General features: G+C 47.3%; 2 protein-coding genes across 4 annotated transcripts in view; one reads left to right on the top strand and one right to left on the bottom strand.

Moving 5' to 3' along the window:
* Nucleotides 1-240: 240 nt before the first annotated feature.
* LOC119404951 (multidrug resistance protein MdtG) lies at nucleotides 241-19262 on the bottom strand. 2 transcript variants are annotated; one of them, XM_037671678.2, is made up of 6 exons: nucleotides 19032-19262; nucleotides 12969-14013; nucleotides 11513-11749; nucleotides 4266-4349; nucleotides 3163-3319; nucleotides 241-2299 (listed from the first exon to the last, which is right to left on the bottom strand). In XM_037671678.2, exons 1-6 carry the CDS (start codon nucleotides 19065-19067, stop codon nucleotides 2191-2193), a joined length of 1668 nt encoding a protein of 555 aa, XP_037527606.1. In that variant the 5' UTR covers nucleotides 19068-19262; the 3' UTR covers nucleotides 241-2190. The 2 variants fall into 2 exon arrangements, with proteins under 2 accessions (XP_037527606.1, XP_049275094.1); XM_049419137.1 differs by lacking the exon at nucleotides 4266-4349.
* LOC119404952 (battenin) overlaps nucleotides 18307-20059 on the top strand; it is a 33930-nt gene continuing 32177 nt past the window's right edge. Inside the window, exon 1 of one of the 2 annotated variants that reach the window (XM_037671679.2) lies at nucleotides 18307-18541. In XM_037671679.2, the coding sequence (XP_037527607.1) occupies nucleotides 18472-18541 (70 nt within the window). In that variant the 5' untranslated portion in view covers nucleotides 18307-18471. The remainder of the gene's footprint in view (nucleotides 18542-20059) is intronic. The other variant, XM_037671682.2, reaches the window with a different exon arrangement.

Raw genomic sequence — 20059 nt, 5'->3', positions numbered from 1 at the left:
TTTCTCTGCAATGTTCTGCTCAGGAATACCACTGTGCCAGAACCGTCAGGATTCACGAGCACTAATAAAAGTTCTCAGTCTTTCAAGCCTGTCTGTCCTTTGCATAATCAGCATGTCCTCCTCCTTGAGGACAGTGTTCTTGCAAGGATTACAAGAATGACACTGACCATTCAAAAAGTGTTAGGACCTCTGACGCTCGTAGAGCAGCCCAAGAAAGTGTCGAATCCTTGTTTCACCTTTCTTGATCAGATTCACCTTTATTAGCATATTTTTTTTTACATTGTTACACAGGATCCATCTCGTAAAAGAGGTTGGAAGGTAAAAAGATACAGATGAGGCATCATATACACATTGTATGAATGAAAACAAGCTTCACAGACATGGTATAGAGAGCAAACATACGCAATGGCACGGAAATTGTGCCATAAGCGACCGTGAGAGTATGTGAGAGTGACGGAACATTAAAATTAAATACAGACAATATTCATGAATACTTTGTGCACTTGGGTAATAAATGAAAAAGCAAAATAAATATTAAGTACAATAAGGGCCTGAAATAGCTGTTCCTTTCGTTTTTTCCACTTACCATAATATTGGTATCGAAATACCAAGTGGTAAAATATCATGTGACTAGGATGATAAAATATAAAAAATGTGGTAAGATGTGGTTTGTAGGCAAATTGGTTAAAATAAAAGTTCTGCTTGATGAGAGCTTGGTATTACAAATGCTTTCACAATTCTGTAACTTCATAATTTCTTTGCAATTGAAGGGACCGGAAGGACTTTTCATCATTGCATTGCTGGTTGTAATCGCTGTGTGCTGGTTGCAACAGTGAAATAAAATTCATTGTTTGCTGGAAATGTGGTAACTTCAAAGTTTCCAATCGACATCAAATACAATAGAATCATTATTCATTAATAAATTCACTAATTTCAGAATACATCAACAGTATATGCCCTGAAAAGCATGGGAGAGCGCTAATGGCCAGGTGCTTTTGCTTGTATAAACATTGCACTGTATAAACGGTTGGTCCCTGACAATATCACAGCAGGTGTCTAATCATGTTCACAGTAGAAAATGTACAAATAACAACATAAAAACAAATAGCATATTGATGAGTGAGTCATAACTTTGTATCTCTGTCCGGGCATTGCAAAAGGTGAGGCAAAAGGAGAGAACATGGGCTGGGCAAAGTGCTGACTTCCAACTGGAGTTGTCTACTTTTATAGAAAATTTTTGCGCCTAGGCTTTTGTGCATACCTTCGGAATGAAATAAAAAAAAACACAGTTTGTGCTCAGTGAAACAGGTTGTTCTCCTTATTTTACCCTCTTTCTCTGTTTTGTTACTGACGAGCAACAATGCTAATAATCATGTGCAGTTAATGTTAACTCCTCGATCTGTGCAAAAGCTCCAAACTACAGCATTGCCCAAATCTCGCTGTAGGAGGAATATAGAAGAAACTTAGTTCTAACTGAGCAAAGGACCATGTGTGTACTTCATCAGCAGGCATAAGCCTCTTGGCCTTTTCCATTCATTTGTGCTCTGGTGATAAAATAAATATTCACACTCCTTTGATCACATGCATGTACAGTAATGTGTCTGTTATGTCTGTTAGAGTTATGCACTCTGTGCATACATAGTCGTTTCACTAGTTCTTTTCCCTTTTAATCCCTACATCTGTCTGCACAATACCCTCTGACAAAATCTCTGTAACATCACATTAAAACAAAATTGTGGAAAAAACATAATGCACAGCCATGTTTATAGCCATATACTGTCAATATGTGCTATAAGTTATAAGGAGTTGAAAGATTCTATGTAGACTGTGTGTTATAGAACTAATACATGCATATTAATGTACAAAGCTTTCATAAGCTGTAGAGTCAACTCAAGAACGTAAAGTACACTCGACAAGCCCAAAGCCTTCAGGCAGATTTCACAGTACTTGGAAATCATGGCTTGCAAGCGTAAATGCCGTTGTAAAGAAATGAGATAACTGTCTCCACAAGGCAGGAACACGTACCTGTCGAATGAGTCGATGGCAGTGATGTACCTACTGTGTTAATTCATAGGGAGGCCATCACTGAAATATTTGCCAGAAGAAGGCAGCAAACTCTGTAACAGCTTGTACGTACACGTAATGCTAGTGGCTGCCAAGCACTTTCGTGTGTCTCTCTGGAGTTGTTTGTCAGTGTGCAGGCCGGCCGTTGCCTCGGTCATTGATGGGCCCCGAGGATATCTCCGACTTGGACATGTCCTCGTACTTTATGCTGTGCCGATGCACTCTGGTGACGTACCTGGGAGTAAGAGAGGTGCGCATATTTCAGGAGCATTTCTAACCATTGTGTGACATTTCTTTGCGTATAAAATTTTAATGACTCTACAGAAGTGTTCGTTTTTTGGAAAGATTGGATTCTCTTTCTTAAATCTATTGCAAGTTTGTAGCCCTGTAATTTCATTACAAAATAGATATATCACAATGACCTTTGCTGTTTTATTGATAGTACATTAAGTGGGCACATTAATGTACTATGCACTTCTCTGAGATTTACTAAAAATTTGTTATTAGGGAATTTGCTAAATTCAAGCAAAGAAAAGTATTGTGTTGAGGAAGAGTCTCAGTACTCATACTTTAGTTGCTACAGCAAAAGCAATATTTTTTTGTTTGTGTGATACTTAAGAGTTGTAAACATCAACTCTCAATTTCTCTAGTATAGCGATTATAACAATGTTATCTATGAAATTTTAGGACCTCATCGGGAAATCATGTAGTTATAAAGTAATTTTGCTCAGTCAGCTCAGCAGCTGCTTGCTTACTTCTCTAAATGGGCCTTGACTCATGATTAAAACATAATATCATGATCTTACCTCTTTAGAACTTGTTGCACTTTAAAAATTCTCACAAGTTACCATCTACTAGCACTTTTACTGACTGGATTTGCTCGTTCTAACGTCATCAGTGATGTCACAAGAAGGAGCTATCTGGGATGATCTGTCGGGAATGAGCTACACAGTAGAGTTTTCTGCTGTTGTCACACTGTTACAGTGTTTTGAAGCAAGATCAATCTTCTTAGTTGTGTGGTAACCTGAATACTGAAGTCGGGAACCATGTGCCCTAACATGGCAAAATAAATGTCAAATGCGAGTGGCTTCTACTTACGAAGTGAGGCCAACGGCTATGCATGTTATTGCAGCAGCCACCAGGTAAGGCATTCCTGGTAAAAACCCAATGGACTTGTTAAATATGGTAGTGAGCAGCACCTCGCCAACAATGGGCACCACAGATTCGAATGAGGCCATCAACGAGAACACCTTGCCTGCAGAAAAGAGCACAGCGCGTATTCGTAAAACGTGCAAGAAGTGTTTAAACCATGAGCATATTGGTGGTTTACACTTCTGAGACATATGAAAAATTCTTAGTAAGACAGCCAGGGTTATTTTGCATTACATCTTGAAGGCATGCTAAAGAGGAACGAAATTGATCTATATCAGTCATTTACATTTGCAGAATGCTGAAAAAGAAAAAGAAAAATTTGTCTTACCAGCAGCCCTGGTCTGAAAATTAAGAACGGAGGTTTTGGGACGTTAAACCCTAGATATTATTATTAAAATTAAGAACGGATGCAAAATCAAAATGCAGCTAGCGATGCCACAGTGAAGTTCCCACACCAGCTCCACATGACGTCACAGACTTTTGACAGCGTCTTCTCCAGACTAGCTCAACCTGTTTGTTATACTGCACATTTTATAAAATGACCAAAGACAGTCTAGCAGGTTCTAAACTTCTCATTAAAAACAAAACATGAAGGCTGTGAGATTCTTTGTAATCCTCGTCTACATGGTGACTTACAGATTCTCTATTGCTCTACAGAAAGAAAAAGAACTTTTAAGTTTTTTCGTTTATCTGCAAGTAAGTAACTTCATTGCTAAGTGCAATGAATGTAGCCAGCTGGGTTTAGCTGTTTATTATCAATGCTAAGATAAAGGCCTTGCAATTTTGCCGCAACTCTGAGATCTAACAGCTCCTGTGGTGTTTTAGAAAGCCTGCAAATTGTGATATCTCCCATACCGTTGAAGCAGGTCAGTGCTAGATAGAAGCTGCATGGCATCTGCAGCATCTCATTAAGAGCTGCAGTATGGCAGACATGTGAGTGGCTTCCATATGAACCATCTTACTAAACATAGCGACACAACAACAACAAAATCTTGAATATCCAGTGAAATTTACATACAGTAGGCTACAGGCAACAGGTTGGCACTCACCGACTTCATCAGGCGCCACGAGCTTGGAGAGGTGGGTCCTCACGCCTACCTGGCCAAGGAACGTGGGAAGTCCCACAAGACATTCTGCGCAAGGGAGCATGCGTCATTATTTGATTTGCTGACTGATTAAATTAGTGGCATTAAGGTGTTAGATGCATGTAAATGACCTTGCTTATAAAGCATTCAGAAAGTGTGAAACTGAAATGTGTCCTTAGTGCTAAAGTTACGGACGTCATGCCAGTAATCAGCTCCCGCTAACAATCTTGGCAGAAACCATCCCAGGATGGGTGTAAATTATAATATGATTAGCACTAAAACAGTATGGACTTCCTGTTCTAAGCGCGCGTACACGCCTCATATCCGGCACGTGCGCGAGCCCACCTCTTCTCCCCCCGGGCCCCAGCCTGCTGTGACACAAACGCTCGGTGTACCATATGATAGCTGGCTCAAAATGAGTCGCTACAACATCCGCTTGTCCAGCACGTCCTTCCCTGCTGACCGTGGGCAAGGACGTGCTGGAGAGTAAGACCCTGGCTATGCCATTATTTAGTTATAGTAGGCGGGCTCTCTAGCGCCTTCCAATAGGCACCCGCCACCTCCCTGAGGGCGCTACGGAGCTCTTATTTGTAAAGCCCCCCTACCTTTGAAGGTAGAGGGGTTTTACGTATTTGCCGCCTCAGTATGGACCTTTTCACATAAGGCTCCTTGGGCTATTGGGCGTTGTCATAAACCCCTTTTGGCTGTGCTAAATAGGCGTGAGCCCCAAAAATGCACTGCCGAGGCTGTGACGTCAGCCTTCATGACCAGGATTTGGGGACATATGCACGTAGCGCCATCTGTCGTCGGGGACTGCGGTGGCCTGCCGTAACTGAATGGGAAATAGGCGAAAAAGATCGTATCTGACGAAAAAATACAGATATCAAAAACGACTCCCGGTTCTATACAGTAGAGACTTACTTGAACATTCTGTTAAAATTACAGTGTGGCGCTACTAACCGCCTGGCTTCCCAAAGTATTTAAAATTTTACAATGGGGCCCCATGTATTTCTAATGGGCGGTGTTCAATTGCCCTGGGAGGCCACAGGCTTTGTAGTGCGATACTGCAATTTTACCAAAATGTTCCAGTAGGTCTCTACTGTATAGAACCCGAGTCGTTTTTGATAGCTTGCTTTTTTCAAGAGATATGATTATTCAGTTATGGAAGGAGGCCGTCGTCACCGCCGAGAGATGGCGCCACACACAGATGTCCCCAAATCCTGGGAATGTGTACTCCCGTGCCACAGCCCTGAAAGGAGGTGTTTCTTCTCTCCTGTGAAAAGGTAGCTGGCATTGGCCGCCAGGGATACCAAGAAAATTAGATGTTAGCACAACACATAGACGCGCTCAGATGCCTCCCATTCCGAACACCTTTTCAACGAAGGCTCCCTGGGTGGCGCCATGATACCCTCTGGGGTGTTGTAAATATGTGTGACCCCCCCAAGAAACTCCCCGCACCTAAGGGACCTTACCCGCACCGAGCTCTTTTTTTTTCGGGGAGGGGGGGGGGGGTCGCGCATACTTACCCACAATGGCGTAGCCAGGGGGGGGGGGGGCACACCGAGGTCACTCGACCACATCTGCCTGCCCTTTAGCCTGCCCAGCCCCCCCCCCGAAAAGAATTTCTGCCTACGCCCTTGCTTACCCCACTGCTTCGCTGCCCTTTTCACCAGCTCGCTCGTGGTCAAATTCTACTTGAATTCTTCGGTAAAACGCGAAAGAAATGGAATAATCCTTTACGTCATTATTTCGCATGTTATTTGCTGTTGGATTCCTCCAGCTAAAGCAAGGAAATGGCATATAAATCAAGGTGCCGGCTTCTCGGTGCGCTACTTATGCGTAAGAGCGGGATTGTCGAAACACCAGGACAATCCCGGGATCCACGCGTGATAGGCTTCGAAAGCAACGTCGAGTGGCTCCACTGGTCCCACTGCCCTTATCGCAACTCGGCCGGGCATCGACGGCCACAACACTGCCGCCCCCGCTTCCGCGCAGAGCTCTCGTATTGCATCTGTAGTGCGTCACAATGTTATTATTGCTGACTATAGCAGTGCTCTGGGCCGAATGAGGAGCGCATGCGCGCACGTGTCCTTGCCGCCGCCGCTGGCAAATCCGGCGACAAACCGCCTTCGCGGGCAGCGTCTGCCCCCAGTAGAGGATAGCTCAGCCGCACGACTGTCGCGTCCAAACTTGAGCTAGGGTGTACCGACAGCTTCTATGCCGCAACGGTGCACGCGTTCTGTACTGAACATTCAACGCGACGAATGGCGCGTGCACCGTCGCCGCTAGTGGCCTTCACGCCCGTACACAAAAGGAGCACTGTTAAACTCGCGGGCTTCGCAGGGCCCAGCTGAGTACACATGATCCAACCTTTGTCGCAAAGGCAAGCTGATAACGCGACGCTAACATAACCTTCATGGCCTGGGTTTTCGCGCGCTTCCTCTCGACGCCTTTGTCTCTGCAGGGTCACAGAACTGATTTTTCAGCATTGCGCCGGCACAATCACAGTTCGCAACAGCTGCTGAGAAGGTGGTGTACGTCAGCGTTAGTGCACGTGCGAAAACTGCACCGATAATCTGTGGCAGGGGTCTGAAACACGCGGGCCGCATGCGGCCCGGCCCGCACATCATGGATGGTGTGCGGCGTGACCACCCTTACTGCGCATGCGCAAGCCCTCTCCACACACCTCCTCTCCCCTCCAAATCTCCACTTCCTCTTTCCTTTTCTCCCCATCCCCCTCTCAACTTCCCCTCTGCCTCTCTCCCCTCCCCTCTCCACTCCCCCTCTGAAACGCAGGCTCTATACATGCCGAAACGCTGCTTCGCATCGCCTCATTGTCCCCTTTAGCGGGAGATGGCGTGATTTTTTTGCTTGTTTTTCTTCCCTCCATGCATGACTGTCTTCGTCCCATATTCACGAGGTACACAGACGTGAACTTATTTTTTTTTTTTTTCGTGAGTCACCTCGTGCTTGCACGGGTATGTGCTAATACTCTATGTTTCAGAATCGGCCGTCCAGACTTCAGTCATGACTGGAGATCAGTATCAACGTTTGTCGCACTGGCGTAGCCAAGGCGAGTGGGGGTTCACCCCCCCCCCCCACCTCCCGTATTTTTTTCAGTTTTTCATGTGTCTATATATACATACGCAAACACGTCGAAAAAAATTGTCTGGCTATGTACGCCTCTGGTTTCCCGAATCCTGGGGTCAAATCCAACTTCAGGGATGACCCATATATGTGATGTGGGGAAGGCCTTCTTTCAAATGGCAACGTTAGCTGACATATTGTTCAAGCTCTCTCCCTCACATCCCCCCTCCAATCTACTCTACTGTCCCAGCTCTTGCGAGAGACTAAATTTCGTGACTGCGAGCTGAGGTGAGTTTGAGACCTCTGCTCAACGGAAAGATATGGCAGTACAGGGGCGTAGCCAAGGGGGGGGGGGGGGGGGGTTGGAGGGGTTCAATTCCTCCCCCCCCGAAAATTTTCAGTTTTGCTTGCGTATATATACACGCTCTCATACAAACGCACGCACGAACATACCTAAAGTATCGTTGAAGCCCCCCCCCCCCCCCGAAAAAAAATTTCTGGCTACGCCCCTGTGGCAGTAAATTACTTTGAGGCATATGTAAGAATTTCCAGGGTATCGAATGCCCCCCCCCCCCCCCCCCCATTGATCAACCCAACGACCAATGCCTTTGCAGGGTGGTGGCTCTGCCTTCCGCCACGGGAAGGCATTGGACACGGTTTTGAATCCTGTACCGGAGTGAAGTTTTCGTCAACTAAAAAACTTTCTTTCCGAGAAACACGTACGAATTTCTTGTATCTTTATGCTATACAAAAGGGATGGCAATTTTTCCTTTTCATGACCTTTTCTTCACCTTGCGGTGTTCCGCTGAACTGACTTGCCCATGCCGGCTTTTACACGGTACTAAACGATAAAATATCTCGCTACGCTTTATCTCCCGAGGTCAAAGCCTCAGTATGAATCACATTGGTCGGCGCTCTGTTATGTAGAGACCGGAAAACAGCTGGCGTCGCTTGACAGCCTCAGCACCCTTTACTTTTAGTAGAAAAAAAAAGACAAATAGTATTAAAAAAAAGACTCCAGTATAATACGTTGCTCCGCGCATGTCAGAACGTACAGCTGGCTGTGCTGTCTCCCGGAAGATTTTTTTTTTTTTTCTGCGCATATTCTGAAGGTGCGTCATGGTCCATAGCTTTGTGATTATGCGCACGAACCACTTTAACATCCCTTAGAAGTGTACGAAGGGTGGTTGGCTGTTCCCTGCTGGCTAACACCATTATACGAAAGATCGAATCGCTGGCAGGATCAAAGAGTTCTTGTTTGCGGATTTTATTTCGTATAGCTAGTGAATATGATGACAGCTGCGAGAATCGAAACGAAGAGTCCAATGAGTAGATTATCTTAGCCATTGCTGCTAAATTGTCGTGCCAGATACTCCTGTGAAACGACCAGATCATCAGAATTCTTTGCCAGGTACTCCTGTGAAACGACCAGATCATCAGAACTCTTACATAATGTTAATAATAATTGTTGGGGTTACCACGATATGATTATGACGCCGTAGTGGAGGGCTTCGGAAATTTAGGCCACCTATAGGGTTCTTTAACGTGCACCTAAATCTATAAGCACACGGGCCTCAAGCATTTCCGCCTCCATCGAAAATGCGGCCGGGATTCGATACCGCGACCTTCGGTTCAGCAGTCGAGCATCATAACCACCAGACCACCGTGGCGGGTGTTCTTACGTAACGTTCAACTACTCATTTTACCATAGTATGTGTACTTAAAGTTCGCTGTCGTGCGGAATAAAACTGTCTTGGCTGTATAATTAACGGTGTTATTGAGATGACAACGCTAGAGCCTAGAAGCCGTACTATACTGAGCAAATAAAGGAAGAGAATTTTTGAGGGCTCGCTTCTTCGTTTGACACAACCGTAATGGAGACCAGCAGATAATGAAGCTTCATTACCTGCTGCTTTTCATTACTATACTGAGCAGTAACTTTATAAGGAATCGTGCTTATGTAATGCATGGTTTAACTACTACACTCTAAGAAAAAAAAATTACACCATCTCCCGCTAAAGGGGACCATGAGGCGATGCGAAGCCGGAGCACTTGCACGATCGCGTTCCGTTGGCGTTCGCTGGGCATGCTACCGACCTCGCGTCGTGGAACGCGAAGAGGAACGCTACGCGCGTCGTGTCTTCCCTCTAGCCTGGCCGTTAATTCTCACAGGGCGTGCGGGGAACGCGGTCGACAGGCGCGCGTGAGAGAGGCAGCGTAGGAGAGGAGAGAGAGGGGGAGGGGACGCGCGCGCGCTGGCCCTCATCGCGGCGCTGCGCAGGAGAGAATTTCGGCATGTCGAGCCCGCATTTCAGAGGAGCCAACCGAGGCAAGCGCTGGACTGAACGCGCGCAGCGCTCTACCACTTGAAGGAGAGGAGACTAAAGGAGGAGAGTAGCGTATTCGCCGTGAGAGCAGAAGCGAGAACGCAGAAGCGCAAGCAGGTGCTGGTAGAGAAGTGGAGAGTGTAACACGCAGCTGTTGGAGAGGGAAGGAGGAGAGTTGCGCATGCGTAGTGTGAGTGCAGACAACTACGCCGCGTGCGGATTAACCACGCCACGTTACATACCCCCGAGCAAGAGATACTTCGCATCTAAAAAATCGAGTATCTGGAGGGGTGTTTCTGCCACACAACTATAATCGTCATGTGGCTAACTCGCGTTTCCTTCCTTGGAAACCCGGCTCTCGCCACTTTGCTATCAAGAATGCTATGTCACGCTGATAGCGTGCACGCCGTTCGTGACGGGGAAGTGCCGGCACTGCGGTGATAACGCAAGGAAAGTACGCGAGGTAGACGACGATTATAGTTGTGTGGCGGAAATACTCCCCAAATACAGATTTTTTATTAGTGCATATTGCTTCTTAGAAACGTTACAGCGCACACACACGGGCACAAAAGAAGAAAACACAAGGGAGAGCGCTGAACGCCCTTTTGCCCCCGTCTGTGTGCGCTATAACGTTTCGAAGAAGCGATACCAATATGTATATCTGACATTTTTGTAAATAATACAAGAAAATGCCAGTGACGTAGCCAGAAAAGCTTTTCGGGGTGGGGTAGGGGGGGGGGGGGTTCAGCCATACTTCATGTATATTCGTGCGTGCGTTTTAGGGGGGGGGGTAGAGTTGAACCCCCTAACCCCCACCTGGCTACGCCCCTGAAAAATGCGCATAGATGGCTGCTGCTTCATGCATATTGTGCGTTCTCACTCTTTATTTGAAAACAGGAGCGTCAGTGCATTTCGTGCACTCTTTCAAGTCGATATGTTACGACACATGTGTTACGTGCACAAAGTTTTCAGCGAAAAGGCAATTCCTTGAGCATGCTAACCAATATTCGCTAGCACGTACACTGTGGCTTCGTGCAAAGGAGACCCCCACATAAACAAACAGTTCAGTTTGTGAAGGTGTACAGTTAGTAATCTTATTCGCGATTAAGCTCGCGTAAATTTTGATGCTGCAGGAAACGGCGCAGAAACAGGACAATAGAAAGAGACAAACCACAGCGCTGTTGTTTCTCTTCTCCTTTCGTCCTGTTCTTGCGCTGTTTCCTCAGCGAGTATGAGGTTATGAACCAACCAGCTTAAATACGCGCGCTTTTACAGTAAACTTCGATGTCTGCTTCTGTTATGAGGCTTGCTCAGTCGAAAATATTTTTTGTCTCAAATCTTCAGTTGTCGCAAAGATGAAGTATATAAGGTGTGGTGTTTGGGCTACAGAAAATCCCCATTAAAGCCGCCCAACCCTTAACCACACCAACGAGCTTTGGGTGAGACCCTTGGCCAGCTCCAACCTCGACGATCAGCTAAGGCTGGTCGCGAGGCCTTAGGACGCGGCCCAAGCCCAAGGCGTCCTAGACTAAGGACGCCTCCCCTGAGCTCACTTCTCAAAGAATTTTATTCTCTCTCTCTCTCTCACCCTCTTTCGCTCGGTTGCCGAAAGGCATTCCTATCACAAATCGCAAGACTGTACATAGAAATAAAATTTTAGTTGCGAGTCAGCGCCCGTGTTTGTCGTTCCTTTGCTCGTCCTCATTTTTCGCGCTCTTTTATTTCGTTCAAGATGGACGCACACCAACTCGCCCAACTAACTGTTCTGATTATATAAAACGAATTGGCGCCACTTACGCAGATAGTACAGCCATTCTTCGAAGGCGAGTCCCAGTATGAGCATCTGCGCAGCCGCGAAGCACGAGCCGACGACCGCCATGGCGGGGTCGCTGATCTTGAGGACCTTGACGAAGAGGAAGACGATGGGCACGTTCAGGGCCACGCCAACCACAGTCGACACGGACTGCACCGTTGAGTAGTAGGACACTGTCCAGGAGTACATCTTGCGCACGTAGAAGTACGCAATTCCCGAGGCTGCGAAAAGAGCACGAGTACGTGGTCCATCGGCCCTGCGACGTATGGTCCCAAGTTGTGTGGAAAGTTAACTTGCGCATCGTTTTACAAAAAGAAAGTTCAATTCTGTTAGTGAAAGAGGAGTTTCGATCTTCGGTCCTCGAGCCTGCCGTTGGAGACCTGGCGATGAACGCATGCATGAGGGACACTTCAAGCGAAATTGATGGACAAGGTAGCGGAACATGTCACTCTGACCTACAAACAGTGTAATTCGAAGGTTGTCGGTTCGGTCCCGACCGGCTACCGCCACGGTGGTCTATGTTACGGTGCTCGACTGCTGACCCGAAGGTCGCAGGATCGAATCCCGGACGCGGCGGCCGCATTTTCGATGGAGGCGAAAATGCTTGAGGCCCGTTTATACTTAGATTTAGGTGGTCCCAGGTGGTCGAAATTCCCGGAGCCCTCCACTACGGCGTCCCTCATAATCATATTATCAGTCCCGACTGACGGCAAGTGGTCTTTTCGTCCACTTTGATTCCTTTCCGTTTAACTCGTAATGACAAAAACACTCTGGTTAAAAACTAAAGGTCCGGTATGCTTTTCTTGGCTTCGTTGTCTGTTGGCTTCAGTGGGTTGTGTCTAACAAAGAAACGAATCCCTCGATCCATTCCCCGTCTTTCGTTATACAAACAGTGTGTTGCTTATATTTCTATTTGCGTGCTACATCTAAAGTGCGTAAGTGTTCCTGAAGATACATGTACTCAGGGGAATAATACGTCCAGTCATGTATACTCTGGCTTGGTTTTATGAAATGAAAGTACAAAGGCTGAACGCTGCGACTAAGCAAAACATCTCAAAGACCATGCTTTTTTAGTTAGTACTTTCGTATCCGAAAGTGTCCATGACATGGGCGCCATTGTTACGTATGTGTCGCATATTCTTCGAACTCTGCAGCACGAACTATGGATCCTACGAAAAATTGACCGACAAGTCCATACAGTTACAACTGATGTGCTGGATTTGGACGGGACAGAACGTTCGGCTTTTATTTTAGTCCATTTTTCTGGAATTCCAAGGCATAACTCCCAGGAACTAAGCCCACTCTATTGTGTAACACTCGACGATGGAGTAAGCTTGTTACGTTACACCACGAAATGGAGTACACGAATTGAGTTTTCACCTTTCAGATGCACAAATGCTTTGACTTTACCGATCAATCGAAGATTATGCGCATACTCACATGACAGGTCAAATATGACGCAGCAGGTGGCCCCTAGAAGACACCAGAGCTGCACCCTTCCCTTGTTAGGCCGGACCTTCATCGCGTTCTTGAAGCTCTCGGTCAAGTTCTTCAGCTGGACGAAGTTCTTCAACCTGAGCGACAACCCGTCTTTTGCGTGTTCAGGCTTGGCGAGGCTCCTGATGGTCGCGAAGGTCCAAACGAGCGCGAACGACTCGAGCGCCAGAGAAGCGAAGAGCACGGGCTTCCAGCCGTAGCGGCCGTACACCTGGCCACCGATGTAGCTGCCCAGAGGACCGGCCAGCGACATGGCTATGCTGATGGCGAAGAACCTGATGCGCCTACGGTCCTCCCTGGTCGACAGAGTCGCCGTGCTGCAAATGGCCGTGAAGATGCTGATGGGTCCTCCGCACAGGCCGTCCGGAACCATGGAGATAATGTTCACGTACAGCGGCGCCGCCATGTGGTACACAGTGAAGATGTCGACCAGCGTGCTGGCCATGAATCCCAGCATGGCGCTCACCAGCGGCGTCCGGTATCCGTACTTGTCGCACCAGGGCCCGACGAAGATGGCCATGACAGCCGAAGGCGCCAGGAGGACGACGGCGCGCATCATGCTCGTCGTGCTCGCATACTGTTCGGCCTCATCTTTGACGTCCACGAAGTCGTCCAGGTGCGAGCAGACGCTGGCGTTCAGGGCGAGCTTGTAGAGGCACGACTTTTGAATGAGCAAGTCCTGGATGACGGTGGTGCTCATCCTACGCGCCACCAGGTAGAGCGCCAGGTATATCTCGAGCCTGGCGACCAGTAAGGCGTCGAGAGCGCGACGCCAGCATCTTGCGCTCTTGAAGTCGACGTCGTCGACGGACTTGTTACTCTCCGGTCCGACAGTGTCCTCGGCGGCGCAGTCCACGAGAGACGAGGGTTGGTGATGGTCGATCGAACTGGGGCTGTAGTCGTCGGGCGTTTCGGCCGTAGTATCCGCATCGACTTGGGCACTCATCTCTAGAATAGGTGGTCGGATCGTTCTGATTGGTTCCTCGCTCTATTAAAACGACGGAAGAAAAAAAAGGAAATTAATTGGCTTGCCTGCGGGAGGCTTCTCGAAATAATGTAGAGGAAATCGGGCTCGACGGATACCTTGAACTCTGCCGTCTCCGAGCCTGTCGGCCGCAAGCGCTGGCTCACTGTTTTGCGCGCATTTCACATCATTTCACAATTTCGCACTAAATAAAAACATCTCAAAACGCGGTGTGGACGGTATTTGTGCGTTGTATGAAGCCACTTGAAGGAACACATGAAAACGCTAAATCAGTTTAGACCGATGAATTATTATCTGAGAACTGCATTGCTAATTTCGCATTGCAGGTTCATTATGCAAAGAAAATTGGTCAAAATCTTATTTTTGAGCTTGGCGCCGAAACTTCAGCACCTGAATGTCAGTGTGACGTCACGGGTTTCAAAGCATTTCTTTCGTATTTCGGTCGCATTGGCTGTATAAATTTCCGCCCCTTAAACTTGCCATGTTAAGTCTGGCTCTCTTAGAACACAATGTATTTCATTTTTATCCATAAAAAATGTAGCGGCCCAAGCAGACTCCGTCAGAATCTGACGTCACGTATAGTCGGTGCGGAAAACGCAAGGCGGCGTCGCCACCTCCATTTTAATTCTTTTGGCACCATCCTACAAAGCGTCTTTACGTGGCATGAGCGTTGCTCTTGGTATCGTGAAATACTAATTTACAAACACGAGAAAAATAGTTTTTTCTCTTCAGTGCCCCTTTCCTATCGCTGGCTCTAATTCAAGGAAGTGTCGCACGAATGCCGCCACTGTGACATCAAATGCGTACAAAAACGGAAGCGCGCACTGTCCAAAGGAAGTGTTCGCATGAAATAACACGGTATGCTTCCGCATGAGGCTCCGACTGACACGGCTGTCATTCCGTGATTCGTGTATATTGCTTTTTCTGGACATCGAAACGCAGGTCTTATAAGAAATATCACGCATTCACAACGCGCTTGTAGTTCCGCTACTAGCGAATTACTTCTTCCTTCGAATCTTCCCGGTATTCAGTTTTTTTTTTTTTTCGTTCGTTCCCCATTCGGTTCTTTCGAGGAGGTACAGCCTAATGTAAAGGTCAACAGGCTGGCCTAGTTGGTACTGGCTCATTATCTGACTGCGCGACAAGAATAAGGAAGAAGCTAAGGCACACACGACGGGACACACAGCGCTCTCGACTGAAATTGTTTTGTTCGAGAAACGTGTTTATATAGCGAAGGCCAAACCTGCGCGCTTGCGCACAGTAACCGCGACATACATACTTGCAAAAAATTAAATACGAAAAAAGATGAAAAGGGGTTCCCACGTGTCAGTCCTTTTTCTGTTCACCCGAAGTCCAGAAGTGCTATCTCGCTGTCATAGAGGGTGATATCCGGTCGGCTTATGCACCATGTATTCGTTATTTTTTTTATGTAGAACGCTTCCATGATTTCTCTGGATAGGATATCCTTGTGAGCCAATAGGCTGTTGTGGGCGGCAGGCAACTGGGCTTCACTAATAATTATTATTATTATTTCCTACGGGTACGTATTTCATTGTGACTGGTTACATTACTGGTTATATGGTAAAACGTTTTCGCTGACGTGACCGGTTTGCCCTGTCATAGCTCAGAAATCGCGCTTGGTGCAAGTGCAGCTGCGGTACTTGCCTTGTGAAGCCGGCTGCAGTCCGTGCGACACGAAGCAGCAGACCGCTTGCGTGTTAGCTCACTAGACTGGCGTTCGGCGTATCAAGTCAACAAGGTATATGCAAGCGAGCAAAAAAATAAAGTAACGAATGTGGGTCTGACGCACATTGAAGCTGTGCATGCATTGTGTCACTGCTGCCTTGTCCTATGAGTGAAAGTAACGATAATGCGAGGAAGCAAAGTCCTTATCGCTGCCCACTTCACCCTCTTGAACATAGCTCTTATTGACCAACAGCTCGCGCTGAACAGGAAGCAATCTTATTGGATCGCCGTCCGTTCCGAACTTCTGATAGCGTTTGTGAAAGCGGTTTGCACAATAATGTAATGGTGCATGCATTACTCTACGCGCAAACAGGAATGCTGGAGGATTCCGAATTAATTTGACCACTTGTGGTCCTTGAAATTGAAGGTATGCTCTACAGCGCACACGAGCTTCCCCTATCTGCGACTAGCTATACGTGCTTGTTCAGCAGCAAGCTACAAACGCTGTGGCAGGCCGCCTGCAATCTTTAAACAGATATTTTTTGTGATTTAATTCGCACTTTCTTGAACATCGACTCGCCGCATTCATAACAGTCGGATGTAATGGTTTAGAGCGTCAGCTACACAGGATGTGAGTTCCCAGAACTCTACCCAGACTCTATATGTAAAGTATGTAAAGTAGAAAAGGCCTCATTAAGTCACATACTATATGGGGGTGCCCAAATCAGTAAACAGGCTCCCCAGAAACCTCTCCGGGAGCGATGGCGAAATACGCTCCTCAGCTCCGATCTACAGGACCAAACCTGGGATACGCAGCAGGCCAGGGAGGCTACAGGAAAAGAAGGTCTTCCGTCCTCCATCTGAGCGATGTGGGATCGTACCAGCAAGCAACTAGCCGGATCTCGAAATAAAGTTGTTTAACTCACTCTCACCATGCTTATGTGGCGCGCTTGTGTGCATGCACGTTTGTGTTCGTGTGTGTGCACACACAAAACAAAACACACAAACAAAAGCTTTGCCTCATGAACCGTAAGTGTCCTTGCTTTCCTGAAAACTCGGCCTTGCCGTCGACACGTGTGTGTGTGAGTGTGTGTGTGTGTGTGTGTGTGTGTGTGTGTGTGTGTGTGTGTGTGTGTGTGTGTGTGTGTGTGTTTGTCGTGTTTTGCTTTGTCATACTTTTCCTTTGCTCTATATTTATTGTTTTGCGGGAGATATATTGCAGTGTTATGGCGGGAGCACGAGGTTTCTACATGCCGATGAGACGGCACTGTTGGCAAGCCTGCATCCAGATTCACAGCACGCACAGGTTTTCCGCGCGTGTCCTGTCGAGTGCGCCGATTTAAGCCTGAACAATGACGTCATCACGCGAAGCTGTGCTTGCTTTTTTTTTTCAGTCAAACAATGGCGTATAATTGCGGAGGAATGAATTTTCGTTGTGCTGTGAAGATCTAGCTGATCTCTATTCATGTGCGTATTATCTTTCAAGCTCATCTTGCGCATAACTGAACACAAGTTTGCAGCTATCTTCTTTTCAGTTGGATGACATATCTGAAATCGTGGACGTGTGCTTGACACGAACACGTTGTGAAGGAATCGACGTGCGGGAACTCGTATTCTAAACAGGTTAACCCTAATGGGAAGGTTAGACAAAACCAGAATGTGCCTTAAGTCAAAAGGCAAATTATCAAGCCCCGCATCTGCATACGCCCGGCAACAGAGCACGAATGGCGCAAGCACACTGGCGCCACTGGTGCAAATACATTGGGGTGGATTCTCTGAAATTGAACTAGAGAGTCCAAAAAAAGGTTTTATTGTTTTCGAGTTTAGCTTATCGTGAGTTACAGCACGTTAGAGAGGGGAGTTCGAGTCATGCTGGACGCACAAAATGTGCCAAATGTGAACCGGAGGTGGTGGGGGGGAGGTAGCATTTACGTGACACTGACAGCCTGTACTCTCTCCCTCTCCTCCCTCCCACCGCCGTGATAACGAAAGTACAGCGTCTCTGGTACAAACGTACAGCGTACAACCGGCAGGGTAGCGACTAAAAAGACACCTTTTTGTGCCATTTGTGCTAACGGCAGCCGTTGCGGAAGCCCCTCGCATCAACAGCGCCTGCTCACTCGGTACTTTAGGTGTGAAACTCTATGGGTGTAACGGCACCTAAGTACGTTGATGGTAATCTCGAAGGCCATGCTTTCGTGCACCGAGTGCATCACAAGCGCCGAGGATTGCACGAGTCAGAGTTAGGTTAGAGTGTACTCTAGTTAGGTCACGACAGACTAAGGAACTCGATCAAAAGTTGGCTGCGGATGTTATCCTACCAGACCTCAAAGGTTGTGTAGTTGTGTTATCTCGCCAGCTGCAAGCACCAAAAAGCAAACGGCCATTCCATGCGGCCATCGTTTTCTTTGCGCAAGCCGCTTTGAGCCAAGACACAGCCGGAGTTCCGGCTTCGGGCTTTGCGTTCCCATTACAGATTCCCATAGAGTTTATGCGTTCATAAGACCAACGAAGCAATTATGCCCGTCTTCTATCATCTGTATTCCCTTCCTGTGCAATCAGCTGGCTTATGGCTGGGAGCATAGAGCTGGGAGTGTTCTTGCGTAATGCTAGAATCACTTTCTCCGTGGCTAGAATGTAGCGCGTAAGTGCTGATAACGCGGGAGAAATGCTGCCCAGCGCTGTGAACTATCTACGCGGGACCCTTCTACAGTTATGATCGTCTAGTGCTCTTGTTCACAGCTGTTAACTTGCGCCGTCGGCGAAAGCAGCGAAATGACCACAAATAACCCGTCGTCTTCCGAAATTGAATGTGGAGATGAAGAAGTTCCGCCTTCGCCGAGAGGTTCAAAAACCTTTTTTCTTCTCGTTTTGTTTTGTTCGCTAGAAATTGGTGGTGCTGTCTCGCAGCTGAACTCGACATCCGACTGTCGTGTGACGTGTTTACAGTGCTTTGTGCCGTACATGAATCATCAGAGCGGAACCGATTGTTGCGCCTTGTTTGTTTTCATGCAAGATCCGAGTTTTTAACTTCGTCGATCATTTGTAAAGTTGCCTGAACGTGCGAAGAAGTGGGCGGGGCGAGAGGCGTCATGGGAGCGGAAGAAAGCGCTAAAAGTTACGAAGCTTGTGTCGCGCGGTGCAACTTTGATCGCGATCGAGTTTCTCGATCGTGATTGGCTTATTTTGCGTGAGATGCGAAAGGAAGCTAATCGCTGTCGATATATTCGGTCCCGATCGGGGCTCGATCGGGGCCGATCGGAACAGGCGCCTGTGACACCTGTATACTGACGAAAGATCACACAACTTTATGTAAAAATATGTGGCGTACTCACAAGACGCTGAAAACTTGGCTCGTTGCGGCCGGGCATATCGCCAATACCGCTGGCTTCTTCGGTAAAACAACAGAGGCTGTATTTTGAAGTGTCTATAGTCGGTTGCCTCGGCGTGCGTACGTGAATGCGTTGCGATCTTTTCCTCTCTCGCTATGTGCGATCGTTCTTCCACGCGCCAGGATGCGACCGCGCATCTGGCAGCGCGTCCTATCCTATATGAGCGGAAACGGGATTGAATCACGCGGATGTATTAACGACGCTTTCATTTCGCGCTTTCCTTGTTTGTGACATGTTCAGCGCGTGCGGGTCGTGGTGAAGTAACGTGTACGTGCGCGTGGCATCCCGGACAGTTAGGTGACACCTGATGGTATTTTGTGAGAGCTACACGATCTGTATCCTTGCATCGCCGTCACATGATCACCCTTTCAGTGTAAAGACGGAGAACAGCTGTGTGATCATGGAAAAAGGAAGTTAGAGAAAAACTGCCTCGTTCCCTGTGGTTGGAAGATAGCCGGCACAGTGTCACGAGGGGAAGAAAGGAACGAAAATAAGCCAAGCAGTGTACAAGTTGGAACCATTCCAGTGTAATGAACTTTTTTGGCAGACTGAACGTAAAATGGTTGGAAGGTCTTGAGCCAGAAAACAATTTTTAAAAAAAGGAAAACTGGTATGGCTAATGGATACAACCCTTTTTCAATGGGGCAAACTATCATTTAGGCAGCCAAGGTTAAACTTCAGTGTTCAGTCAAGTTAATTACTACACTCTACAATCATATGTAAGGTGGCTTGACATAGTGTTAATCCTGTCTGTTTCTGTGCTGCCTTCACCCTCTCATATTGTCTTGCTTCATGTATGAATAGCGTTACGTGAGTGAATAGTGTTACCCAGCACCTCCACCAAAAACGTTACGTGAGCGACGAGTCGCTTGCACTGTAGGCTATTTACAAGATATATTTGCAAGAGAGGTTGCAGTGCTGACCAGTCCGGCTCCCAGCTCGAGCAGCGAGCGACCTTCGTCCTCTTCGTC

Source organism: Rhipicephalus sanguineus, chromosome 9, assembly GCF_013339695.2.
Source record: "Rhipicephalus sanguineus isolate Rsan-2018 chromosome 9, BIME_Rsan_1.4, whole genome shotgun sequence".
Taxonomy (NCBI): Eukaryota; Metazoa; Arthropoda; class Arachnida; order Ixodida; family Ixodidae; genus Rhipicephalus; species Rhipicephalus sanguineus.
Note: the sequence above shows the minus strand (reverse complement) of the source record. Positions and strands in the feature narration are given on the sequence as shown.